The sequence below is a fragment of the Capsella rubella genome, unplaced genomic scaffold (assembly GCF_000375325.1).
Source record: "Capsella rubella cultivar Monte Gargano unplaced genomic scaffold, Caprub1_0 scaffold_5, whole genome shotgun sequence".
NCBI lineage: Eukaryota > Viridiplantae > Streptophyta > Magnoliopsida > Brassicales > Brassicaceae > Capsella > Capsella rubella.
In genome coordinates, this window is record NW_006238919.1 from 11,430,451 (window position 1) to 11,457,087 (window position 26,637).

The window sequence follows — 26,637 nt, forward strand, 5'->3', positions numbered from 1 at the left end:
TGCTTCCCTATCGACAGACTAGTGTCGTACGACGACAATTAAAAAGAATCGATAGGGGGACTATCCGTCGGGTATCGAAGAAGAAAGGAAACCCACTTATGGGATGCCATGTGTCAGTACATAACAAGCGAGGTATGTTTTATATAGTAAGAAACCCCTTTTTGCCCTAAATATCCCAAATTTATCATATGTTCTTTCCTTATGTGGCTCTGTCTGTCTCTCTCTCTTCTACTCCTCTCTCCTTCTCTTCTCTTTCGATCAAACAACAACATAACCAAAACAAATCTCTGACCTGAACCATCTCTTATCTCACCCGGTTATCGGATTTTCCAGATCTCTTTTCGATTTCATTTCCCGCGATCTTGGGTTTTTCAAAAAGGTAATGTTCGATTTTGTTTAATTGAATTCGGGAGCTGATGGTTTGGATTTGAATTTGAAATTCACGATGATGATGATGTAGAAATGGGAAGGGGAAAGATCGCGATTAAGAGGATCAATAACTCTACGAGCCGCCAGGTTACCTTCTCCAAGCGAAGGAATGGTTTGTTGAAGAAAGCAAAGGAGCTTGCGATTCTCTGCGATGCTGAGGTTGGTGTTATCATCTTCTCTAGCACTGGTCGGCTCTACGATTTCTCCAGCTCCAGGTACCTCTTTTTTCTCTTTCGTTGACTTTTTTTTTTTGGTATTGGTTTGGTCCATGTGATTCATTGATGAACCAATTTCGAAATCTTAAAATTCGATTTCTTGTTGGTTGTTCTATCTGCAAATTCATTTGGTTTAGGGGAAGAATCGTAGATCAGCTCAGACTAAGTGAAGTGGTTGAAATAATCCCAAGTTCAATACGATTTGATAGAGATTAAAAAAGGTTTTGAAATTAAGGGAACATGAGAGTGTGTTTTATTTCTCTGTTTTTGTATGTATGTTTCTATGTTGTGTGGTGCGTAGATTGTGAGGGACTTGTGGTGTTTGCCAAAAACATACTAAATTTGGTAGAAACTTTATCAGAAGAGGAAAGGGGGGGAGAGAAATAAAGTGGTTAGTGGTTGAAGAAACTCTTAAAACTCTCTCTCTCTCTCTCTCGCTCGCTCATTAAAACCACTTTTTATTGTCTTCTTGGTTTGGTTAGAGAGGTTTTAGAAAGAATCGTCTCTTTTTGCGCTATTCCTTTTCTTTATTGGCAACTAGTTGGTGGGTTTGATGTACCTAAAATGAGCTGCAGCATTATCTTATGTTATTAATACTTTAATATACACAAGTGGGGGAATCATTTCTGATTTCGTTGTCATCCATAATCAAGTTTTGCTCTTTTATTATTCAACTTGCTCATTTGTTTAATGATGATATGTAGAGGAGTTTAGTCTTTCTTTTTGGAAACATTTTGCCTATTGTTAGATAATAATCTCTCTGTTTGCATCATTTATCTATTAGAAAAGGTTGAATATAATCTGCCTCTTACATCTGTCTCAGAGGGAGAAAGCTTCTGTTATTCTCTCTTTTTTTTTTTTGTTCCTTTCTTTCAGTTTTCTCTGTTTTTAGAAGTGGGACTCTGCCCCTTTTCTTTTTCTTTTCAATAAAGACAGCAAAAACAAAAAGAAAAGAATTTGTACCATCCATCAGAAGTGTTGCAGTATGAAAAGAAACAAAATATTAAGTACGGAAGATCTTCGGATATAATGTAATGGTTGCAATTTCCAATGGTGTAAAATGGTCCTTCACATTTATGTCTCACTTACCAATATATCTATAACCTGTTTTTGTGATTAGAGTTGGCCACGTTCTCTGCTCAAGCTTCATACATCTTGTTTAGCGAATCTGTATCTGGGTTGCAGAGAACCATTCCATGTAGGCAATGATGGCTTAGGGTAGACTAAAATCCGTTTTTTTAAGTAAAACTTTTGACAATGAATTGTAAGGAGAAATGTTGCAGTGTATGTTGCTTGGTTACCTTACCTACCAACCACACTCTGCAACTATGCAATTACCTTTTTCGTTGGCAGCATGAAATCAGTCATAGAGCGATACACCGATGCCAAAGGGGAAACCAGTTCGGAAAATGACCCCGCTTCAGAAATTCAGGTACTACCTTTTTTGTTGCTCCTCCTTATGGATTTTAACGAGTAATCAAGAGAACCAATTATGTGCTTGAGTTAAGAATATACCAAACAAGTAACATACAAAGACAGAGAGACTGTTATTGGTGCTTTTTACTGATGTTAGCCTATTACAACTTTATTGGCATTTCCCCACTTTTAATTCCTCTCCAGCTGATCCTGGTTTCAATATCAGACTTCTGAGTCTAAATACCACACATCATTTGTTGAAGTAAGTTTGCTATAAAACACAAGACATGCCCACCTGACCATCAGATTACATACATAATTTTGCATTTTCTTATTCAAGAATCCGTTCTAGACATAACATACAACATTATGTTTAATCCAAAGACAAAATACATGTTTTTCAATCACCTGAAAATCATTTCTACTATATTACAGTTCTGGCAAAAGGAGGCTGCAATTCTAAAGCGACAGCTACATAACTTGCAAGAAAACCACCGGTATGTTTTGCATCCACTTAGATTGTCAAACACTCTCGATAGTGGTTACAACTAGAACAGGGAAGGATGTACTAAAATGCAAAATGAAAACTTATATGTAGTCTAAGGCTGGATTTTTCAGAACCCAAAAGTATCCTACCATTTGCATAGGAATGGTCGATATTAAGAAGAAGAAAAAAACCAAACAGATTAAGAATGTTTTTCAACCTCTTAAGGTTTTACCAGGATACTGGATGTTTTCCCCAAAACCACCATTTTATCTCTACCACCTCCAGCATCTAAAGGCTAAACCATCCATAAGAAGGAAATAACCAAACACTTTCACACTCACACTTTCAAACACTTTGACAGGCAAATGATGGGGGAAGAGCTCTCTGGACTAAGTGTAGATGATTTACAGAAATTGGAAAATCAGCTTGAATTGAGCCTCCGTGGCGTTCGGATGAAAAAGGTTTTGATGCTGTGACGATAAAGTCAATTTTTGGAACCATTTAGAAGAAGTAATAGCTGTACTATATCTACTATGTTCTTGCCTTTTTCAGGATCAAATGTTAATCGAAGAAATACAAGAACTTAACCGAGAGGTAGGACAATGGTCACCATAATATAGATTTTAGACATTCTCCACTCTGTTGGTAAGGAAGATGCTAATTTTTCTTATCTTTTCGGATGCAGGGGAATCTCGTGCACCAAGAGAATTTAGACCTCCACAAGAAAGTAAACTTAATGCACCAACAGAATCTGGAATTACATGAAAAGGTACCTTTGGGGTTTTTTTTTGGAAGCATCTAAGAGCCAAGATTATTAGAATCTGTAACATGCTAGAACATTTTATATTTTCTTATCTAAGGATAATATGTGCATATTCCAGGTTTCAGAGGTTGAGGGTGTGAAAATCACAAACAAAAATTCTCTTCTCACAAATGGTCTAGACATGAGAGATAACTCGAGCGAACATGTCCATCTTCAGCTCAGCCAACCGCAGCATGATGAGACACATGCAAAAGCTATCCAACTCAACTACTTTTCCTTCATTGCATAATATATAAGTGGTGTGCATACGCACACACTTATGTTGACCTCTCGTTCGGAATCATATCTCAATTTAACTGTTGCAGCTTGTTACTGCATAAGCAAAGAAACATAAACATGATCAGTTTGCAATCCATTTCTATCAAACACCAGCTTTGTAACTCTTTCAAAAAACTTCTTTCTCCCTGCAAAATAACTTTGTAACTGTTGGTTTGGAGCTTAAGCCAATGAGTAGTTTGATGATCATAGGAAATGAGTGTTTTCACATAACCTCGTAGACTTCCGTTGCATTCTAGTTTTCTCATCCAAAGCAATTTGTAAAATGTGAGTAAGTTAGCAGTAATAAAATGTGAGGTTGATATATCTTATAGAACGTAAATTCTTAAATGTAACATATGTGCCTCAACGATTGATATATCTTATATAAAAGTATTTGAGGTTGAAAAAATTATAGATTTGAAAACTAGAGGCATAGAGCAAAATAAAAGTAATATATATAGGAAAGGTATTGGTAGCTCAATCATGAAACAAGAATAAGAAAATAAGTATAATATATAATTATGAATGCGGTTCCATGTGTTACACAGTGAGTAAACTTGGGAAATAAGCGATAGAAAACCCACTATGCTTAGATTTGAAAGCTAAATCATAAGAATTTTGTTGCGGATCATGTATCATCAAAGTGCGGCCAGATGCCTCCAACCTATGAAGCACAATCTTATTTTTCTGAAATGTTGTGATTATTTGTGTTGGCGCAACCGATTGGCCAAACAAACTTGAAGTTATGTTCAAATCTATGGAAAACGTCTTCTCCCATTTTTTGCTTGTATTCAATGACCATATCTCTTGCTTCATGTCCTTCCCGGCCACTGATACACACAAACGGCCATTCACGTCGTTTATAGCAACAAGACCAACAGTGCTAAATGGTAAATTCAGACTCACTTCAAAAGTTTCACTATATAGATCAAAAGACACGATATGGCTTTTTGAATTGTATACTTCGCTTAGCCAATGTAGTGATCCATCTACATATGTTGGAATATCGCAATAACATACTCTATAGGGAGAACCAGTCACGTTCCTCCAAGTGTTTGTGTTAAAAGAGAAGACCTCGCATGTAGTTACGTTGTCTAAACCCAACTCTTTCGAATTATATAACCATACCAACTTATATTCGCCATTGATCTTGTCTCTACCCAATCCGAGGAAGGGACAATCTATACTCCTCCCGTCTGCCAGACAGAAAAAGAAATAAGAAAAAATATAAGAGTCTTGTTCATTTAAAAAGAGAAAGTAAAAACAGATTTGAATGTTAATTTACTATTTTTTTTTAAACTATCTAAATCATTTAAAAACCAAGAAAAACTAGAAGTTAAACAATACGATAATTTATTTTGGACTTTTGGACTCCAAAAAAAAAAAATGACATGAATCAGTTTGGAACTTGAAATAAGAACAGACGATTCCATGTATATATGAACATAAGATGTATAAATGAAGTGAAGTGAATTTACCACCTCCATTGAATATATCTTGAATAAGATTTTGAAGCATTGCCAACGGAAGACTACGATACCAATTTATCGAAGGATTGATTACATAAATACATTGAGTGAAACCGTAAATGCATAGAAGACCATCGCAACTCTTTGTGACAAAAATCAAGAATTTGTCGTAAAAAGGGTAATAAGAGCGACTTTCGACAAAAACCGATAACCTCAACGTCAATGTATTTACACATACTTCAATGGGTTGCACACGTTTACTCTGGACAAAGAGTATATTCGGATCATGAGATCGCTCACTGATTCTCATATGTCTCTCCTTAAAATATTGAGACATAGTCGTTAATCTCCATTCCTTTGATACACATTTGAACTTAATGATAGATTTAACTGGAAGTTTTTCTAGAATCTTTTCCACAATGTGGTGAGGTAACATTATATTTGAACTTTTTACTTTTACTCTTCTCTCCCACGCCCCAAGTTGTTTAGGTTTAGGGTTTCCTCTCCCTTGATCTTCCATTGATAGTCTTTTTTTCGGTTAATTATATGCGCATGAATTTTTTATGTTTGAGTTTTTTCTTTGGTTTTTAAGTCAAACTTATGCTTGAGTTATATATACAACTTACATGCATACTTAAAGGAAAAAAATTTCAGAGCATTTTATCTTCTATGCATATCCTTATATAATTTTCCAGTCAACTAATAACATGTTATTTTTATTTTACTTTGGAAAGAAAAAAAATCTAGATTTTAATTCTTTAATGGTCAAACTAATAAAGACAGGATGATTTTATGTTACCTAAAGTTTTATGAAATATTAATCTAAAAACAATAGTATTATCTCAATTAAAATAAATAAAGGGATATTTTATATTACCTAAAGTTGTATCAAATATAAACATGATGTTGTTATAAATCCGTTGGATGGAAAATCTTCTATAGGTAGGTCAAGAGGTCAAGCTAGTGGAGATTACATCATACATCAACAATTATATTTTTGGGACTATAAAGCTTCTTCTTCTTCTCTTCTTCATCAAGTCTCTCTTATATGGGCCAAAATTGGGCTTGAGAAAAGGCTTTGTAACTATGGGCTTCCTAGTAGCCAGGGGGTGTATGAGCTCTGAAACGTCATAGATCGTCTTCGTGCACTGTAGTATCGAGTGGAAGTGGAGGAGCGCGATTGCTCAAATCGACTTAAATGGCGGACGAGGATTACAACGAAGCCGATGATTTGGGGTATCTTTCTCCCTCTCTCTCTCTCGTCTTCTCATATCTCTTGTGCTCACCACACTCCATTTGACTTTTTACTTCAATTTTATCAGTCTCAGATCTCGACGATGGCTACACAGATATGTCATCAACCAATTGCCAATTTCACTTCCTTAGCCGATCATTTACAATCCCCAAGTTTTATCCCAGGTTAACTTGTAGACATATTTTGTTCAGCTCGATAATGTTACGTTTATGCCCGATACTCTCTCTATTTGTTATACTTTACTGGTTACGGTATTATTAAATTATGAATTTGATTCGATTTTGGTCGAGCTCGACATTAGCTTTTGGTCTTCTTGGGACTCGTATTGATACTCACCGCTTCGTTTACCTTGTGTCGTAAAATCATTCCCCTTTTTGTTTTTTTTCTTACATTTTCTGATTCGAGTATCAGATAGCTTGAATCAATCATATCCAGTTCTTTTGGCTGTCTCTATATGCTTAAAATCATTTTTTGATCTCTCTTCTAGCTTGAAACAATCATACCCAGTTCGTTGGTAGTCTCTCTGTGCTTTGAATCATGTTTCACTATGTTTTGGTACTCCTTATGGCACTCAAAGTTAACTTCATATCTTTGCATTTCTGAGTTACCTGTTAAAGTATATTTATTAAGAATTACCCAAGTTCTTTATTCCTATTTCATGTCATCTGAGTGAGGGAGTATTTATTGATTCTGATTCATAATTGACACTTTCTCAGGTGGTCTTGTTATCAGTTAAGGCCTTCTTTGGTTTGTGTTTTCACGAAACCGTACAAGTTCAAGTACTGGTGTCCTCCATGGTGGCAGCCTTCTAGCCCTGAGTACATTGAGCTCAAAGATTTGGCGACAGGGAAAATCTTGGTGACCTTTTATATTAGGACAAGCAGGTAGGCTTCATTTACTGTCTACTGGAACAATTAGCGGGTGTTTTGCAATCACTACTTGCAATCTCTAACTCGAGAAAAGTTACTGGTATTCTACCACATGATAAGCATAATAGAAATCCGTATAAGTAGACTGTCTGGTACTAATAAGTGAACGTTTGATTGTCTTTTTCACTGATCCAAGATTAATATGTGCACATGATTGTCTATCGAAAGTTTCTGCTATCTATGAAATCCTTTTGTGATCTACAACAGCGTCTGATGTAATTGTGTGACCATGCGTTTATGCATTTTCTGGATACATGTAAACGTTTGGTTGTTTTTTTCATTGCAGTGCTTGCATGTTTTGTTTCACTGTTTCTATTAGTATGCTGTGCTGTGCTCTCTGGAGGAACCCCATATCAGACGCTAAACATGATAATAAACTTGTGAAAAACATATCAGGCGCTATATAAGAGGTGAATATTTCCAACTTGTGAATCCAACATTTCAAATAGAAGACTATAAAAATGATATTAAACTTTTTCAAAGTAAAAGTTGAATTATGGGCAAAACACAAGAAAGTTAAAGCAGAGCTGAGTTATATATCACATACGAATTCCAAGAGTTGTATTACTAATGTATATAGAGTTGTAGAAGTTTACAACATTCCACTAATGGAATTGGAAATAGCGTTAATCTTAAAAAAAACTTTATTAAACTGGTAACAATTTAGAGACCGACTAAGAGGCATTATCCTTTAAATACCGCTTAGCATTTGGCATTGCAGAGCATCAGCTCCTTTCTACAAAATTCTCTACCTGTGAATTTAGTTCTCTAGCTTCTTGTATAACAATGTCTTCCTTGAGTGATACAAATCTTAAAAAGCTGCAGCAAAAAGCATACGAGACCTTACTTGTTGCTTTGGACGCGGAAGCTGAAAGTTCCGTAAGTTGAATTATTAATATAATGATAGTGTTATCAAGAGTTATTATATTTGTAACTATGTGATTCGTATTAATCTTTGACTATCTTTTTTTTTTTATAAATGTCTTAAAAGAGGATCGATGACGTTAAAGAGTTGTTGAACATAGAGAAGAAGATAACACCAGAGAAACTTCAGAAAAAGAGGACAAAAGCTTATGAGGCTTTACTTTTAGCCTCCTCCCAAGACAATTCCGCATCCAGTTCAGACAATGCTGTGTTAGCTAGGTGGAGGAGCGAACTTCATATATCCGAGGGCGTCCATCTCGAATGTAAGAATCGGGTCAGAAACAGGATGTTACCACCCGTTCAATCTACCCAAAACAATGTCTTACCACCCGTTCAATCTACCGTAGGATCATCAGGCTCGAACGACGTCGCCAGTCCCGCAATTAGGCGTATCGGAGAATATAAATTCCGCTTTCCTTTGCCAAAAAAGTAATAAGCATGGAATTATTATAACTAACTAGCTAGTATATACATCGTGTCTGATGATCTCTGCGACGTAGGAGCATACATATCATCGTCGCTGTTGATAAATAAATGTCGAAAATATTGGTTTTTCTTTTTATCAATAATATTGATTTCTTATATTAAACATTGCTTGGCTTCGTAATGTTTTTTGTCACATTCTATTACAGTGATCCCTTTTTTACCCTTTTAAACAAATATCTAAACTTTTCAAATGAAAGTTACTTATATATAAAAAAACAAAAATGAAATAAAATAATAAATAACAAATTCGTAAAAGAAGAAAAATAGAAATGAACAAATTGTAGAAGGAAAAAACAACGTGCTAATGGACAAAAGAAAAAAGGAAGCATCTCTGGGTCTTCCGTGAGCTCAAGGTGTTAAACCAAGCAAGATTATTCATGATATATATATATATCTTAAAATGATCAAAGGAAACAATCGTAAGCAAAGAAGATGCTAACGATGATCATAGATGCATCTAATAATCTGTCATCTCCCACCGTACCATTGTTAGGAAAGAAGCAATATTGTCAAAAGATCATAATTCTACATTCTGATGAACTAAATTATTACAGTCGCAAAGCCGAAATCCCAAACCAGTTTCTGGTAGCGAGTTTGTCATGCGTACAAGTCCTAATCTACATTCACACAAAACAACATCCGCCAATAATATTGTAAGAGAGAAGAATTTGTGATTTCATTGGATTCCTTCATTTGCTATGAATTATAGATAACTACCGACGGACAGTAGTAGATTTCGGATTCTCGATCCACCTTTACCAATGCAAGAAAATCAATGAAAAAAGTAGGAACCACCACATCCTTACAACTGTGAGTAGTCTAGAGATTAATCAACGTATGTAGTCTAGAAGAAAAAATAACACGTCTTTCTTAATGGAGAAATAACAAAGCATATAGTCAAAAAAAAAACAAAAAAAAAAAAACTTATGTTTTGGTATATAGGAGAATATGTATCATTTCTATGTCCTTAACATTCCTTTTATGGGTATAGAATAATATTGTTGTACTCTCGAACAATTCTTCGATTCACCCCTAGGGGTGAATCCTTTTGTTCACCCCCTTCTCTTGTAGCCAATAAAAATGATACATGTCATATTACTTTAAATTTGTCATATTTTTAATAAAACTTAAAATTAATAAATAAAACAAATTAAGTAAATAAAACATTAAAAAGAAATCAGTTTAGTTAACGGCGTCATCACTCGACACCACTTTTTTTTTAGGTTTTCAATTTTTTAATTTAGTGGCCATTGATTTATTTTGGATAACTGCTGTTCATATTGCCATTGATGAACATCTCCACCCTTTTTTGTTGTAGTCATGGGCAACAAAATATAAGAGTTTGTTTGTTTCTCTCTCCGAAGAAAATATAAGAGTTTGTTTGTTTTTCTCTCTCTCCGTAGAAAAACAGAAGTGAGAAGGTTTCAAAACCAAAACAAACCTTCAATTTTTACTAGACTAACAGTATTAGATCAGATAATTTGGTTAAACAAGCCTGGGAGATACACCACCACTGTTATTTATGAGGTAAGGTCACGAGATTAATATTGTAGCATCTTTACACACACGTATGCATATCTATATATTACACACGTATGACTAACTTTCTTAACCAAACAAAAAAACAAAAAATAAGCAGAGCTGATCATAATTACCTGCATGTAATTTGGTTGATGTTAGAAGTATGGTTGAAGACTATGTTTTGATTTAGTTATAATCTCAGAATATTTTGGAAGAAATCGGCTATACTTGGTGCTATATGCAACTGAAATAATTCCAGTTCAAATACAACGAAAAAAGGTGAAGACGTTCATCAATGGCCACTAAATTAAAAAATTGAAAACCTAAAAAAAGAGTGGTGTCGAGTGACGACGCCGTTAACTAAACTGATTTCTTTTTAATGTTTTATTTACTTAATTTGTTTTATTTATTAATTTTAAGTTTTATTAAAAATATGACAAATTTAAAGTAATATGACATGTATCATTTTTATTGGCTACAGGGGAAGGGGGTGAACAAAATGATTCACCCCTAGGGGTGAATCCAAGAATTGTTCTGTATCTCCCATTCTATATATAATGTGTTCCACTTTTACTTAAACTAGCATGCATGCAGCGTAAACGTAAAGGTCTAAATTACACAACAAAAATACGGTCGTTACTTTATCGGTTCTTGACTTTATACGCACACTGGCAAAACATGCGCGTTCTACTCACGCGCTTTGAATTTGATTATAAAGTATAACATAAAATCATAATATAAATTAGACATTTATACATACTGTATATATAAAAATAAAAACCATGCATCATCATCTGCCAAATAATAATGATAATTGATAAATTTTACGAATTTTAAAAAGCTATGTTAGAGAAATGTAATTTAAAACTGAATGGGTAATTTGTTTCAAAAAAAAGAATTGAAGGGTAAAAAAATAAAATAAAAACAGTAAAAGAACCTGGGACTCCCAGGCTGGGACGGGTCGAAAAGGGTGAGCTGGGTGGGTCTTCGAGCTTTACGGTACAGTGAGCTAATAATTGCTTCAGAGGCACGTTACGCACAAAGCAAGAAAAGCTTCCGTTCTCCGATCCAATCTCCCGTTCCGTTCCTCAATTCCAATTCGCCAACACTCTCGCTGTCTTTGTCGTCTACTCGCTTCGTTACCAAAAGCTCCACGCCTCCACCAGTCAGCTAGCAACATACAATATATCTGTATGTGGTTCACGCGCCACGATAGAATATATATATTTTTTTAAAAAACAAGCAATATTCGAGAAGCTGGCATGCACTTTTAATACAAACAACCCGTGTGACTTGAACGGGACTCATCATTAATCAATCGTCATCGGATCACACTCATACAATTGCTTTGGTAATAGCTTTTCCGCTAAAAAGACCAAAAAAGATAAAAGTTATGAAACAAGCTACTAGGGAGAGGACAGGTTGGTAATTTTAGAATATTGTCCGAAAGAAAGGATTAAAAGCAATCGTCGTCACTTGTTATGTATCACCGGCGTCATGAGTCGTGACCCAACAATGTCATCACATCATCAATATATACTCCCCTCGGACTCGGTGCAATGGCTCATCTGAGTAAATCTTCTGAAATCCTGTCTCCGTCAGATCCACCATCTAGTCTTTCGAATCTTGCTGAGGATTAGGTATACTACAGTCGTAGATCTTGAATCTAAGCCCGTAACCGTAACTGGGTGTTCCTGTTTTGGGTTTGATTGGATTGTTGTTGGTGAAGGAGAGAGAGTGGTGGGAATTAGGGATTTAGTAGTAGCTTCGAAAGGTGTAAATTAAAGAAGGGACAAATGATGATAGGAAGAAAGCATCTTTAATGGCAGATTGTGACTAATTGGTGTTGCTTGATTTCTCCGCAAGGATGCAGATCATTGGTCTACAAGTTTTAGGTAGTACGTAAGTGAGTCTCATTTTGGTTGATGAGAAAATGTGAGGGAATAGATCGCAGAGAATCCACTATTGGGAAAGAGCTTTGAAGGATTAACATCGTTATAAATTGGTATTGGAACTGAACGAACAAGTGAAGATCAGCAATTCTGATGTGTATTGTCACTTCAACCCTAGCTATTGGGATTAACTACTTCTTTATCTAGGTGTGTAACTGCAGCCTAGCTATATTGATTCTTTTATATAGAGAGGGGTTGGATTCGTGGTTGTTTGAAGAGGTCGGGAATTCATATATGTTCCATTGGTGTTGAACGAGTTTCTTCTACCAGTTTATTCTTCCACATCAAGTATTTCTTTACAATGCTAGCAAACTGAAAGTCTCCATTGTTGACGATGCAGAGTTTTGGGAGAATAGTTATCGGTTAACGAGGGTGCCGGCTCCAAATTCAGGTGTAACTAAGCTATATCAAAAGAAAGGGATGAATGTAAATGACCCCTCTGATAGAAAAGAAGAAGAAGACCAGAATAATCGGGTGTTATGCCCACTATTACATCTGTAAGTCGATTGTTTCTGCTGGAAAGTCACTGCAGCATATTCCTGTCACGTCTTCAGAAGTTTCTGGAAAGATTCGGTACCATGGTCGAAATGGTTTTGGGAAGTTGGACAGTGCCATACTGACTGAAAAGAACAGCTTTAGAAGCACTGCAGAATTACCCTTGTCTGAAATCTTTTTTCGATCACTTGTTGGCAATGGTGATCATGTATCTAGATCATCTGTGGAAGGATGAGGTGAATGAGTGGGAGATCTCTCCAACTTTAGCAGCATATATAAGTGGAGAGCTGGTGAATGGCATGGGTGATAAACATCTTCCAGTTCTCACCTACTCAGATCCAATGTGGTATAAGTTTTTGCCAAAAGGAGGCTGCAATTCTAAAGCGACAATTACATAACTTGCAAGAAAACCACCGGTATGTTTTGCATCCACTTAGTTTGTCAAACACCACTTTTTTTATAACTCTTTACAAAAACTTTGTTCTCCCTGCAAAAAAAGCTTTGTAACTCCTGGTTTGGAGCTTAAGCCAATGAGTAGTTTGATAATCATAGAAATGAGTGTTTTCACATAACCTTGTAGACTTCCGTTGCATTCTTGTTTTCTCATCCAAATCAATTTGTGAAAGTGTGAGTTAGTTAGCACTTAGCAGTAATAAAATGTGATGTTGATATATCTTATAGAAAGTAAATTCTTCAATGTAACTATAGATGCCTTCAACGATTGATACATTTTATTATATATCTATATAATGGTATAACTATCAATGATCCTGAAGAGTGGATTGATTATTTTCACATCTTCGTAGCCATTTTTGTAATTTTATTTCGTGCAGTCTCAGTCTCATTATATATTCATTAATCTTAGGTGAAATGTGAATGAGTCCTCTTACAAATAAAAATGAAAATCTAGAATGTTGAGCGATATACTCGAAATTTAAAAGTAAAAATGAAGATGGCAGTATAAAAAGTAATATAGGAAAGCTATTGGTAGCTCGATATATCCTGAAACAGGATCATAAGAAAATAAGAATATTTTATTATCAATGAGGTTCCATATCAGTGTTTACACAGTAAGTAAACTTGGGAAATAAGCGATAGAAAACCCACTATGCTTAGATTTGAAAGCTAAATCAAAAGAATTTTGTTGCGGATCATGTATCATCAAAGTGCGGCCAGATGCCTCCAACCTATGAAGCACAATCTTATTTTTCTGAAATGTTGTGATTATTTGTGTTGACCGAACCGGTTGGTCAGAACAGCTGGAAGGTATACTCAAATCTATCGAAAACGTCTTCTCCCATTTTTTGCTTGTATTCAATGACCATACCTCGTGCTTCATGTCCTTCCCGGCTTCTGATACACACAAACGGCCATTCAGGTTCTTTATAGCAAGACCAGCAGTAGTAAATGGTAATTTCAGACTCACTTCAAAAGTTTCACTGTAAAGATCAAAAGCCACCACATGGCTTTTTGAATTGTATATTTCACTTAGCCAATATAGTGATCCATCTACGTACGTTGGATTATGGCCATAAGATACTATATAGGGAGAACCAGTCACGTTCCTCCAAGTGTTTGTGTTAAAAGAGAAGACCTCGCATGTAGTTACGTTGTCTAAACCCAACTCTTTCGAATTATATAACCATACCAACTTATATTCGCCATTGATCTTGTCTCTACCCAATCCGAGGAAGGGACAATTTATACTCATCTCGTCTGCCAGACAGAACAAAAAAAACAATAAAAAATATAAGAGTCTTGTTCATTTTAAAAGAGAAAGAAAAAACAGATTTGAATGTTAATTTACTATTAAAAATAAACCAAAAGTATCTAAATAATTTCCAAACCAAGAAAAACTAGAAGTTGAATAATACGATAATTTATTTTGGACTAAAAAAACAAAAATGACATGAATCAGTTTGGAACTTGAAATATATAAAAAAAAACACGGTTCCATGTATGAACATATGACTAAGTGAATTTACCACCTTGATTGAACATATCTTGAATAATTTTTTGAAGCATTGCCGACGGAAGACTCCGATACCAATTTATCGAAGGATTGACTACATAAATACACTGCGTGAAACCGTAAATGCATATTAGACCATCGCAACTCTCTGTGACAAAAATCAATAATTTGTCGCAGAAAGGGTAATAAGAGCGACTCTCGACAAAAACCCGTGACCTCAACGTCAATGTGTTTACACATACTTCAGTGGGTTGCACACGTTTACTATGTACAAAGAGTATATTTGGATTATGAGATCGCTGACTAATCATCGTATGTCCCTCCTTAAAATATCGAGACATAGTCGTTAATCTCCATTCTTTTGATACACGTTTGAGTTTGATGATAGATTTAACCGGAAGCCTTTCTAAAATCTTTTCCACAAGATGGTGAGGTAACATTATATTTGTACTTTTTCCCTTTACTCTTCTCTCCCACCCCCCAAGTTGTTTAGGTTTAGGGTTTCCTCTCTCTTGATCTTCCATTGAGATCGCCTTCTGGTTATGCGCCTGACTTTCTTATGTTCGAGTTTTTTCTTTGTTTTTCTTAGTCAAACTTATGTTTGAGTTATATACAACTTACATGATTTGGAATCATGAATACTTAATAAATTAAGGGAAATAAATTTAGGAGTATTTTATCTTATATGCATATCTTTATATCATTTTCCAACCAAGTAATAGCATTTTATAGTTATATCTACTTTAGAAAGAAAAAAAAAAACTAAATTTCAATTATTTAATGGATAAAACTATTAAAAGCAGGATAATTTTATATTAGCTAAAGTTTTATGAAATAGAGATTTTGTATAAGCTTTCTTGTGATAAGTTTCCCTCTCGTTTTGTAAGGTAAAAACCATAAAATTATAGTCCTTAATTCATATTAATTATTTTTTTTCTTTTACGAGTTGATTACTGACTTGTTTGTGACCCCGTATAAATCTGAAGTTTTGTCTTTCTTACTGATGATGACATGCAATGGTTGTCTTAATTACTCTTAAGTCTTAAGCTAATTAGAAATACTGAATGTTCATTTTATTATTTTCGCGTCTCATTATTCCTATAATATTACAACAAGTTCCCACTCTTTAGTTGGAAAACTTTACAATACAAACCATTATATCTCATACCACTGCAATGTAAGGTGTTCAAGGCATATTAATTAGTTGAAATTGACGCCATACTTGGGCTGTAGGTTGGGAAGATACAGTCCCCAAAACCTCTCAACCGCGTCACCCAGCTTCAGATTCTCATCGTACAAAGCAAATATGTAAGTCTCTATAGCTTTCCCTGGCCTCCTCGGAGATCCAGTCTTCACAGTTTGAACCAAATTGTTCACATAAGTCCTCGCATTCTCGACGCTCGTGGCGGGTCCTCCTGCTGTCGGCCAACCGCTCTCTGACACCACGATCTCCAACGATGAGCCTCCAGCTTTCTCTAATGATGCGTAAAAAGTGTCTAAGATTGCGTAGAAGAGGTTTCGGTATCGGTTTTGTCCGTCACTGACTACAGTGGGCGATGGGCTGAGCAGAGCGTAGTCCAATCGAATGTCTCTCATGTTGTCCTTGTGGCTGAAGTAAGTGTATAAATTTACGAGCAGAGGCGATTGCTTGCTTACCAAGAAACCTATCACCGGCGCGATAAAGTTCCTAAATTCTGGCGTGAAGGTGCCACTTGAAGGAGGAAACCCGGAAATGCCTCTGGTGTCTACAGAAGTTGAGACCTTGATCCCGAGGCCAGAAACGGCTCTATCGATGTTCTGCATCGCCGGGAGGACAAACCTCGCAGCTGGGTCCGAGGGTTGCACCTCGTTCCCGACTGAGATGTAACGGAATCTGACATTGTTATAGTTGCGGACGTTGTTGCGGACCCACGTGTCAGCTTCAGCTTGGCTGGAGCCAACCTTGGGGAGATCAGGGTTTGGAACATCTAGCAGGAGCTCGATGTTGGAGCCGCGGAGAGCGTTGAGAGCCTCCGGGTTGGGGTCGTACAGCCGCATGCGTCGGATGTTCTGTCGTTGGTAAAGGGCCACGACTTCTGACGCAGGTCGCAAGTTGTTTCCATTTCTCCCGTAGCACACACCGATTTGTCCAACTTCATTTGGAAAATTAAGATATTATTAATGAAAAAGAATAAAAAATTTTCATATATTTTTTTTATAAATCTGATCAAATTCTGAAAACGAAATCTAAAGAGAGTAGTGTGATAATAGATGATCAATAAAATTTAAAGCATGAATTATATTGAACCTGCAGTGTCGAAGAAGGAAGCAATTATGAAGCTGAGAAGAAGCAGCAATAGTGGTAGTGAGGCTACGAGTTTACTCATCATCTTCATGATAAAAATTTATAAAGATGATGTTAAGAGAATGATTATTTTTATGCTTGCAACTTTGTGTATTTAAAATTGTAGCATTTTGCGCCCAATTTATAGAAAGAATGGAGGGATTCAAGTCAATGAAATAAAAACAAAGTCATCCATTACTAGCTAGTTTTGGAATCTATTATAACATTTTTGAATTACCTTTTGGAAAATAACCTTTTATTTTGTATTATTTGCATAATAAATCTTTGCCATTTAAATAAATAACAAAATTTTAAGATAAAATTTGTAATTAAATTACACTAGAATCGCAAAATTAAAAACTAATATTTATTACATTTAACAAAATTTCCTAAAATATCTCCCTGATAAATTGAATATCTCTCCAATATCTTTATATGATCTTATTTGTTTTAAAATTCACATTATTACATAAAACATAAGTATAATAAAAATACAAAAAACATTTCGCATATGTAGCAATTTGAATTTTTGAAAACGGACATATATTACTCAATCGATAAAAGAAAAAACATATATGTATAACATCCTACATCGGGTATAAAATTTTAGACAATGGTTCGGAACCATTATAAATATGACTAATATGAAACTTAAAAATCCAAAATCTTGAATAGAAGATTACAACAAAAAAAGTTTTACTAAATTTTAGGGAATCCAAAATTTTAAAATCTTGATTGGTTAAAATGAATTTTTGGAAAACAAAAACCAAAATCTCTCTCGAAATCTGTAAAACATTCAAGGTTTACATTTTACATAAATATGATTTAACGGGTTTGAGTATTATGTTTTTCTTACGGGTTATCTTACGGGTTAACAAAAAAATAAATAACAAATATAACTTAAACATAATTTTTTTAGTCCCGCGAGTTACAAAAAAAATAACAATCAAAAATATAATTACACAATCTTAAACACTAAAAAGATAATAAAATTAACAAATAAAACTTATATATATACATATATCTTTTTTTAGTCAAAACAATCATCCCGCGGTGTACCGCAGGTTAAAACCTAGTGTTATTCATTAAATCACACCACCGTTCATGAATATCTTTCTAAAATCTTATGCTCTGCCCTTTGAAAAGTCTAAAAATGTGAGTTTTCTATACACGTAGGTAGCTATCAATAGGCCTAATCAACTAGCTCGACACTAAGATCTTCATGCTAATTGAAACGAATCCTCCATAGCCTCAAAATCAAATACCCATATCTCAAATATTCAGTGAAGACTATAACTTACTTTTTTACAAATATATAGGCCGGATCAAACTATCTTGAAATTATGAATCACTAATTTTTCTGATGAAATGCGGTTTAAGAATTCTATTAACCATCCACTAATATTTTAGACATCGAGAATTTTCAGAACAGTTAGATCCCTACACACCTCAATAAAAGTCATAAGATTAAATGCGATGAGGACTTGCATTTTTGGAATCATGGTACAAGCCGTTAATCACACGTCGATCGTGGACCCATTATTGCAAATGGCATCGTTACGTCATTAATTAGACCAAACATCAATTATATATGGTTAAATGACTTATGTGTTACTTATTGTATTTTAACATAGGATAGTGCGATGTGTGCAGGAAATTCTAACATTATCGAACCAAATCTCACGAAAGAACCGATAATATATACTTGAATCATAATGATATATATATCATACTTAATTTCTCATAGACTTCCAAATAAATACTAATTAGTTAGTAGCGATTATTGAAATGATATCTCTTGTGTATTACTTTAGTTCCCTTGTAACTTCCGATGGAGATCCTGTAACATGGTTCTTTAAGCCATCATAACACTTTAAGCCTGTAAAACCTAAGGCTAACATGAGACTTTTTTTAATGATATATAAATAGGTAAGAATATAACATTTCTCTATGTATTTAATTGGATATAAACATCCTATGAATAAATGTATCCACACCATTGGGGTAATCACTGGTCTTCCTACATTAAATTTTGCGACGGGTTTAAATTTTAATATTCAAAGACAATTTATGATCATTATTAGATATGTTGAAAATATAATGGATTTGCTATCATTATATACTAAGTATTGTGTAAAATAAAAATATAATGGATTGGTCATTAATTAAGAGGGTAGTGGCTATAAACCTAAAACTTGGAAATTTTCTTGCTACATCAAAACTAACACCCAATTTTATTTTATTTTGACAGCCAACTGAGTACACATATATAATTAAGTATGGTTACACATGGTAACAAGTCAATAGTTGAACCGGTTACACAAGTCAATAGTTGAAAGGAATATTCCTATATACATGCATAATTATTTCGTCTTCTTAACTAGTAATATTCTTTTGCATGTGTCTGTGTGAAATACAATGTATTCTCAATTTTTAATTATCAAGTCGTAGTTATCTCATATATAGCTGCCTAGAAAATCAATAAAAGAAAACAAAAATGTTTAAATATACAAGTATAAAACGCAGACCACAAGATTGAGTTTTGGGACTATAGACAAAAAATCACAATCAAGAAGGGACGTGTGTTGTGTAGTGATACTAATAATAGCCAAAGAAAATTCTCGGCGTCGAGTTCAGTTGGACGACAAAAAAATAGAGACACCGACAAAGATAAAACCAAATGGTGATGGCTTTTTATTTTTGGGATAATAATGTTGGCGATGGGCCTGATGGCTTTGCTCATGCATATGTAAGTCGGACCCTATCAGTTTCCGAATTAAATTGTCAGACTTGTTAGGTATAACTATAATATTGATTAATAAAAATGTCTGGATCAGTGGATCAGATAATGTATTTTAATTAATAACTAGATTCGGATCCGCTTTATAGCGCGTGGGAAAATTACCGGGTTTTTAATCCTTTGTACGTTGCGGGATAATTTATTTGTGTTTGCTTTACTTTATTTTGATTATTAATTAAATTCTATCATTTTTATATTGTATTTTTGTGTTGGTTTCGAATATGTTCAAAATTATTTAAATTGTATGATTTTAGTTGGATTGTTAATTTTAGAACAATATGTGACATATATACATGTATAAATATTATACTATGAATCATTTTTAAAGTTTAGGGATTGACCCGCGGTACACCGCATAATCATAAATACATGATTTTAACTTGGACCTTTCATGCAGTTTTGTAAAATTGCAAATCTCTAGAATAAACAAATAAAGAGCCAATGATTTCTTATTTCTTATCGTGTTAAAATGTAAAATCTGTGTTTATGTTACAATTTTCTGGTAGCAGAAACTTATTTATATAGATAATATTTTCTTAGAGTTAGGTTAGCGTTGAAAAAAAGATTAGCTTTATAATCAAGCCAGCAATTCGAAACTATTGCCAAATAAATATATTAAAGATGGTTGAAAATGAATTATCCCGTAATTGGTGTGAAGATCATAGTTAATATAGGAGAAAACTATACATCTAAATATTAATATAAGATATTTAAGGAACATTTTGCTTTGAAATATTATGGATAATTTGATAAATATTTTATATTTAATTTATATTTCTGATTTTTAGGTTAATTTGTTAAACCAATATACAAAATCATACATTAATGTATTTTCCTTAAACAAATTAAGATTAATGTACTTTCCAAAACCGATATTGATGGTTTAATTTGGTAGATTTCGAAATAATATATATGGAAACTGGTATTTAATATCTTTAAATTTTTATTAAGATCCAATTGAAAAATTTCGGGTTAATTTTTTTAAAAAATCCGACCCAAGAAACTTTTGTACTTCTCTTTTACTATACTAGGCATGGGTAACAATACAGGATATCCAAAACTTTAGATGTATAATTAAGTTCAGGTAATTCTGGATGTTAAGAATGGTTCATGAAACTCAGCATATCATTATAATAACATAGCAGTTAAAACGATGGAGTACAACAAAGTTATGGCACATTCCTTATTGTTACAACAAGTTTTCCACTCTTAAGAGAAAAAGCCTCACAAGTCTTCTTCTTCAAGAAGCCTTTGCAAGAATTAGTTGAAATTGACGTCATACTTAGGCTGTCGATCCGGATGAAACAGTCCCCAAAACTTCTCATACGCAGCATTATCCTTCTTATTCTCGTCGAACATAGCGAATATATAAGTCTCTAAAGGTTGACCTGGCCTTCTCGGTGTTCCATTCTTCACATGTTGTATCAAACTGTTAGCATAAGTCCTGGCGTTTCCGACACTTGCCCCTTTTCCTCCGTCCGTGGGCCAACCGCTCTCAGACACCCCGATCTTCATCGATCCGCCTCCCGATTTCGCCAGTGCCGCATAAACAGAGTCTACACTTGCATCGAAGAAATTTTTGTATTGCAAATTGTTTCCGCTATCAGTGAATGCAGTGGACTGGGAGTTGAACAAAGCGAAATCTAGAGAGACTTGGCCCGAGTTATACATGTGGCCGAAGTAAGGGTAGATATTCGCGAGCATGGGAGATTGCTTGCTCGTCAAGAAACCTATCACTGGTCCAAGAAAGCTTATATACTCATCCTTGAACCTTCCTCGAGATGGAGGATACGTTTCTATGGTGGTGTCAGTGGATATAGACGTTGTGACCTTGACTCCAAGCCCTGCTCCAGAAAGGGCTCTCTCAATGTTCTGCAATGCGGGTAAGAGAAGCCCCCCAGTTGAGGGTTGCACCTCATTCCCGACGTTGATGTACCGGAACCTGACACTGTCACTGTAGCGCCGAACGTTTTCTTGGACCCACCTGTCCGCCTCCGGTTGGCTGTTGGCGACACGGTCAAGATATGCGTTGGGAACATCGAGGATGAGTTCGATGCCAGAGCCACGGAGAGCGTTAAGAGCGCCTGGGTCAGGGCCGTAGAGACGCATCCTCTGGATGTTCTTTTGCTTGTAAAGAGCCACAACGTCATATGGACTTGGCAAACCTTCGCCTTGCATCCCGTAGCATACTCCAATTTGTCCAGCTTTTCATTTTTCCAAAAAAAAAAATTGAATCAGCAGTAAAAATAAATAAGAATCAGTTTCTGTAGATGGACATGACTAATAGATGTTAAAAGTAGCTTAAAAGACGATTGAACCTGTGGTGCTGAAGAAGGAAGATACTACAAGGCTGAGAAGAATTATCAACATTGGCCTTGAGGCAAAGATCCTTGTGTTAGACATTTTCATGATTTTGCTATGATACTGTGAAATTTTATGTGTTTACCTCTACATTTACTGCCTAATATATAGAGCGAACCGGCGAAGCCCTGGGGGTTCAAAAGTCAGTCAATGATAGAAGCAAAAATAAGTTTGTGAATGAAAATCATCTCTGTTTTCTTAAGTTTCAACTTTACCACTTATTCACAAATAACTCGAGAGACAAGTGTATGTATTTTTAATGGTAATCGCTCGCGCCGCCCCATAACAATAATTAATATTCGTTTTTGTTTTCAAAGCATTTGGATTAGGAGAAAGGATCAGAACATTGGCTTGATTTCCTTCTGTTGAAAAGTATTCGTTTTTGTGTTTGGTAGCAATGCTAAAGTAATACTAGTAGTATATACTATATACTAATTCATTTTTTTTTAAACTCAAGTTTAAGTGATTAATTTGGGTAATATATATATATATGTTGGATCATCACTTCATCAGTGGAGTGTACCTGTGTACGCCGTTGGTAGATTAGATTATACGACAATCGTGGACCATTAAATACGTCGTTCATAATTGTTGGACCCATCAATGGACAATGGTAGCTAAAAAGTTTTAAACATGTATATTAGACTAGACAGGGAAGTCTTTAAAATCTACTCTTTCGGATCAATACGGCTTTTCCTTATCTGATGAATACGTGACCAAATCCCAAAATTGTTGATATTTTCGGAACCAAAACCTTGTTTTTTTTCTTTCTTTCTGATATGTACATATACTACTAGTACATGCATGTGATGAGTTTCTTTACTTGTCCGAACCAAAGACTTATCATAAGTATACTTCAATTTAAGTAAATTTATACGTAATGTATTCAAAAACAAAATCGTATTAATTATCCTGTTAAGGTTTATAGCCAACTTTAAATAGCTACTTTACGGCATAGTAAGTTGGACAATCAGTACGAAATCAGAAAAACAAAAAAAAAAGTAAAAAATTTAGACCATATGGTTCATGAAGGGACGTGTTGTGTGTTGTGTATTAGCAGTGGTGTGTAGCGCATGTGGGGATAAATGAAACGACGAAATTTTATTCTGAAATGTCTATTTTAGTTAGACGACAAAATTAGAAAGACTTGACTACAGTTGACTTGTAAATACTTTTCCACCATATTTTCAAAACGCCATACTAATTTTTCTTCACAAGCTAAAAGTCTCTTGAATTTTTCTTTCTATATATGTAAGAAATTATATACGTATATAGAAGCACAAACATCTTGTAAAATCTTTTTCTTATTACCTTTTATTTGCCAAGATTATTCCATCTTTAGGTAATGCATTGTGTATTACTTTCCATTCATTTTATAATATTATAAGAAAATACACATCTTTTTTTTTTCTATGTTAGGAGAAAAATCATATCCATTGTGGATTTGTATGCACCTAATAATTTACTGAACCTATTTAAACGTTAAGAAAAATTATCACAATTGTTTTTTCTTCCTCCTTCTCCGTTTTTTGTTGGGTTCGTATATAAATCCTAAAATGTCAAATAGATTATCACAATTCTTGGGTATATATACAATAAACATAACAAATATGTAGAGACTCATATTTATGTTAATTGATAATGAGGAACAAGATCGACGTTATGAAATCACAATTATAGGTTATAAAAATAATTAAACTAAATGAGTCGTTACAATCCCTCAACTTTACCGATATCTATATATTTCGTTTCAGATATAAAATTATACCATTCCTCGATATATAAAACATTGGTTCAGCTTAACCAAAGTTAATATCGTACTAGACTGCTTGTTGGGTTGGAAGTTGAAACAATCCCCAGAAAAATATAGACCAACAAAATTTCATATTAGCTTGATCAATTTAATTATAAAAATAATTCCATATTGTATATTTTAAAACGATGGAGTACAACATAGTTATGGCTCATTCATTATTATTCCTTACTGTTACAACAAATTCCCACTCTTTTTTAAATACCCTTACAGAAGGAACACAAAAAAAGCCCACAAGTCACTGACCAGACGACCCTTTCTTGTTCAAGAAGTCTTTGCAAGGATTAGTTAAAATTAACTTCATACTTAGGCTGTTGACCCCGAAACAGTCCCCAAAACTTCTCATACTCACCATTATCTTTCTTATCCTCGTCGAACATAGCGAATAAATAAGTCTCTAAAGGTTGACCTGGCCTTTTCGGTGATCCATTCTTCACATGTTGTATCAAATTGTTAACATAAGTCTTGGCGTTTTCAACACTGGCCCCAAATCCTCCTTCCGTGGGCCAACCGCTCTCAGACACCACGATATCCATTGATCCGCCTCCTAGTTTCTCCAATGCCGCATAAACAGAGTCTAGACTTGCGTCGAAGAGGTTTTGGTATGGCAAACTGTTTTCGTCAGTGAAAGAATTAGACTGGGAGTTGAACAAAGCGAAGTCTAGAGGGATGTTGCCATTTTCAGACATGTAGCTGAAGTAAGGGTAGATATTCGCGAGCAGGGGAGATTGCTTGCTCATCAAGAATTCTATCACTGGTCCAAGGAAGACTTTATACTCATCCTTGAACCTTCCATGAGACGGAGTTTTTGTGTCTGTGGTGACGTCGGTGGCTATAGCCGTTGAGACCTTGAATCCAAGACCTGCTCCAGAAAGGGCTCTCTCGATGTTCTGCATTGCTTGTAAGAGAAACCGCCCATCTGAGGGTTTCACCTCATTTCCGACGTTGATGTACCGGAACCTGACACCGTCAGCGTAGCGCTGAACGTTTTCTTGGACCCACTTGTCGGCCTCCGGTTGGCTGCCGGCGAGACGTCCAAGATATGCGCTGGGAACATCGAGGATGAGCTCGATGTCAGAGCCACGGAGAGCTTCAAGAGTAGCTGGGTCAGGGCCGTAGATCCGCATCCGCTGGATGTTCTGTTGCTTGTAAAGAGCCACAACATCCGATGGACTTGGCAAGGCGTTCCCTAGCATCCCGTTGCATACTCCGATTTGCCCAGCTTCATTTCAAAAAAAAAAAAACAAAAACAAAAGAGTCAGTAATAAAAAGAAATTGAAGCAGTTTCTGTAGATGGAAGTAGATTAAAAGATGATTGAACCTGTGGTGCTGAAGAAGGAAGCAATTACAAGGCTGAGAACAATCACCAACATTGGTGGTGAGGCTAAGATCCTTGATTCAGACATTTTCACGATTTCTTTCTTGATGCTAAGAAAATTTTTATGTTTAAAATCCAAATATTTTCGACCTAATATATAGGGCGAACCAGCGTAGCATGGGTCAAGTCAGTCAATGAATGAAAGTATGAAACCAAATTAAGTCCTCAATCGAAATCTTCTACCACCATTCCCATATACCTCTCTAAATCTACGATTTGAAAAGTCTTAACAATCTACACAATTGCAGCTTTAAGAAATTGTGTAGATTAAGAAATTGTAGTTTTAAAGCTGAGAGACGAATGTTATTAGTGGGATTACTCGACCAAACTGCAGTAATGACTACTCAATTTTTGGGTCTGTTAAGTATTAAGTAATCTATATTCATTTTTTTAGTACTCCAAAAACAAGATTTTTATTGACTTTTTGGGTAATATATGTTGCAACATCAATATATAATGTAAGCCGTTGATCATCATACGACAATCGTGGACCATTATATACGTTGTTAGACGACCCAAAAGCCATGACTTGCGTTCACAATTATTGGAATCTTTAACACTTTAGACACGGAACTCATTTAAATCCAAACTTTCGATCCAGAAACACTCTGAAAAAAAATATAAAGTTTTTCACAAAGGTATATTATATTGATATTTGCAGAACTAGTTTTTTGTTTAACATCCAAACTAAAACTTTATTTAGTTGTAATTAATTTCAAAGGTAGTTTTTAGGAAATATAGTGAATTGGGATTCAAAATAATGTCTATAAATCTATCTTACTTATAAGACATGTACATATACTACATGTATGTGACTTGTGAGTTTCTTTACTTGTCGGAATCAAAGACTTATCATCAGTACCGTTTAAGTAAAAGACCATCATTATTGTTAAGAAAAACTCTTATATAAAGATTATTCTTAACAAAATCTTAGACTAGCTAAGAGCCTCCTAATAGGATGTCCTTAATACTCCAAGTTATTTTAAAATAAATTAGTTTTAATTATACTATTAAGATTTATAGCAAATTATCTATTATGACAACATTTAAATAGCTACTTACAGTATTGTTGGTTAGAAAATCAAATACACACAAAAAGAAGTAAAAAACAATTTAGACCATGTGGATGCGCTGGGTACTAGACCATGGGATCACGATCATGAAGGAACGTGTTGTGTGATTATAAAAACCGGACGAAAGTTATTGTAACGGTCCATTTTAGTTAGACGACAAAATTATAGAGACTATGTGCTTGATGGACTTGATTTGAGGTTATGATATTTTCACAATGTATATTTCAAACATTTTTTTTTTCACAAGCTAACACTTTC

The 26,637-nt window shown here is 34.8% G+C and overlaps 5 protein-coding genes and 1 long non-coding RNA gene across 7 annotated transcripts; 3 read left to right on the forward strand and 3 right to left on the reverse strand.

Annotated features, from left to right (window-relative positions):
- The first annotated feature begins 188 nt into the window (after positions 1–188).
- On the forward strand, positions 189–3,859 carry LOC17886015 (agamous-like MADS-box protein AGL16). Its single transcript, XM_006291718.2, has 8 exons — positions 189–379; positions 461–644; positions 1,998–2,076; positions 2,496–2,557; positions 2,909–3,008; positions 3,100–3,141; positions 3,233–3,316; positions 3,429–3,859. Exons 2-8 carry the CDS (start codon positions 463–465, stop codon positions 3,597–3,599), a joined length of 720 nt encoding a protein of 239 aa, XP_006291780.1. The 5' UTR covers positions 189–379; positions 461–462; the 3' UTR covers positions 3,600–3,859.
- A 2,333-nt stretch (positions 3,860–6,192) lies between these two features.
- Positions 6,193–8,314, forward strand: LOC17884874. 2 transcript variants are annotated; one of them, XR_002833838.1, is made up of 6 exons: positions 6,193–6,333; positions 6,420–6,516; positions 7,069–7,236; positions 7,568–7,691; positions 8,107–8,160; positions 8,273–8,314. XR_002833838.1 is itself a non-coding variant. In XM_023782539.1 (4 exons), the coding sequence occupies exons 1-4, from the start codon at positions 6,324–6,326 to the stop codon at positions 7,686–7,688; spliced, it is 396 nt and encodes a 131-aa protein (XP_023638307.1). In that variant the 5' UTR covers positions 6,197–6,323; the 3' UTR covers positions 7,689–8,070. The 2 variants fall into 2 exon arrangements, 1 of the variants encoding a protein (XP_023638307.1); XM_023782539.1 differs by lacking the exons at positions 8,107–8,160; positions 8,273–8,314 and having other exon boundaries at positions 6,197–6,333; positions 7,568–8,070.
- Positions 8,315–11,521: 3,207 nt separating this feature from the next.
- LOC111830552 lies at positions 11,522–13,356 on the forward strand. Its single transcript, XR_002833968.1, has 2 exons — positions 11,522–12,311; positions 12,505–13,356. It is a non-coding gene; the product is annotated as an uncharacterized LOC111830552 (long non-coding RNA).
- A 2,333-nt stretch (positions 13,357–15,689) lies between these two features.
- LOC17885801 (probable glucan endo-1,3-beta-glucosidase BG3) lies at positions 15,690–17,078 on the reverse strand. Its single transcript, XM_006291388.2, has 2 exons — positions 16,919–17,078; positions 15,690–16,763 (listed from the first exon to the last, which is right to left on the reverse strand). The coding sequence occupies exons 1-2, from the start codon at positions 17,004–17,006 to the stop codon at positions 15,832–15,834; spliced, it is 1,020 nt and encodes a 339-aa protein (XP_006291450.1). The 5' UTR covers positions 17,007–17,078; the 3' UTR covers positions 15,690–15,831.
- A 3,780-nt stretch (positions 17,079–20,858) lies between these two features.
- Positions 20,859–22,234, reverse strand: LOC17885351 (glucan endo-1,3-beta-glucosidase, acidic isoform). The gene is made up of 2 exons (XM_006291368.2): positions 22,073–22,234; positions 20,859–21,958 (listed from the first exon to the last, which is right to left on the reverse strand). The coding sequence occupies exons 1-2, from the start codon at positions 22,161–22,163 to the stop codon at positions 21,015–21,017; spliced, it is 1,035 nt and encodes a 344-aa protein (XP_006291430.1). The 5' UTR covers positions 22,164–22,234; the 3' UTR covers positions 20,859–21,014.
- A 1,825-nt stretch (positions 22,235–24,059) lies between these two features.
- On the reverse strand, positions 24,060–25,350 carry LOC17886216 (glucan endo-1,3-beta-glucosidase, acidic isoform). Its single transcript, XM_006291382.2, has 2 exons — positions 25,250–25,350; positions 24,060–25,150 (listed from the first exon to the last, which is right to left on the reverse strand). The coding sequence occupies exons 1-2, from the start codon at positions 25,332–25,334 to the stop codon at positions 24,213–24,215; spliced, it is 1,023 nt and encodes a 340-aa protein (XP_006291444.1). The 5' UTR covers positions 25,335–25,350; the 3' UTR covers positions 24,060–24,212.
- Positions 25,351–26,637: the final 1,287 nt, after the last annotated feature.

Bases quoted from the DNA above. Each gene is read 5' to 3' on its own strand.
- LOC17886015 (XM_006291718.2), top strand. From the start codon at position 463: ATGGGAAGGGGAAAGATCGCGATTAAGAGGATCAATAACTCTACGAGC. The intron at 2,077-2,495 runs GTACTACCTTTT...ACTATATTACAG, and splicing joins ACCCCGCTTCAGAAATTCAG to TTCTGGCAAAAGGAGGCTGC. The intron at 3,142-3,232 runs GTAGGACAATGG...TTTCGGATGCAG, and splicing joins TACAAGAACTTAACCGAGAG to GGGAATCTCGTGCACCAAGA.
- LOC17884874 (XM_023782539.1), top strand. The intron at 6,517-7,068 runs GTTAACTTGTAG...ACACTTTCTCAG, and splicing joins ATCCCCAAGTTTTATCCCAG to GTGGTCTTGTTATCAGTTAA. The intron at 7,237-7,567 runs GTAGGCTTCATT...TTTTCATTGCAG, and splicing joins TTTTATATTAGGACAAGCAG to TGCTTGCATGTTTTGTTTCA.
- LOC17885801 (XM_006291388.2), bottom strand. From the start codon at position 17,006: ATGAAGATGATGAGTAAACTCGTAGCCTCACTACCACTATTGCTGCTT. The intron at 16,764-16,918 runs GTTCAATATAAT...TTCCAAATGAAG, and splicing joins TTCCTTCTTCGACACTGCAG to TTGGACAAATCGGTGTGTGC.
- LOC17885351 (XM_006291368.2), bottom strand. From the start codon at position 22,163: ATGAAAATGTCTAACACAAGGATCTTTGCCTCAAGGCCAATGTTGATA. The intron at 21,959-22,072 runs GTTCAATCGTCT...AAAAATGAAAAG, and splicing joins TTCCTTCTTCAGCACCACAG to CTGGACAAATTGGAGTATGC.
- LOC17886216 (XM_006291382.2), bottom strand. From the start codon at position 25,334: ATGTCTGAATCAAGGATCTTAGCCTCACCACCAATGTTGGTGATTGTT. The intron at 25,151-25,249 runs GTTCAATCATCT...TTTGAAATGAAG, and splicing joins TTCCTTCTTCAGCACCACAG to CTGGGCAAATCGGAGTATGC.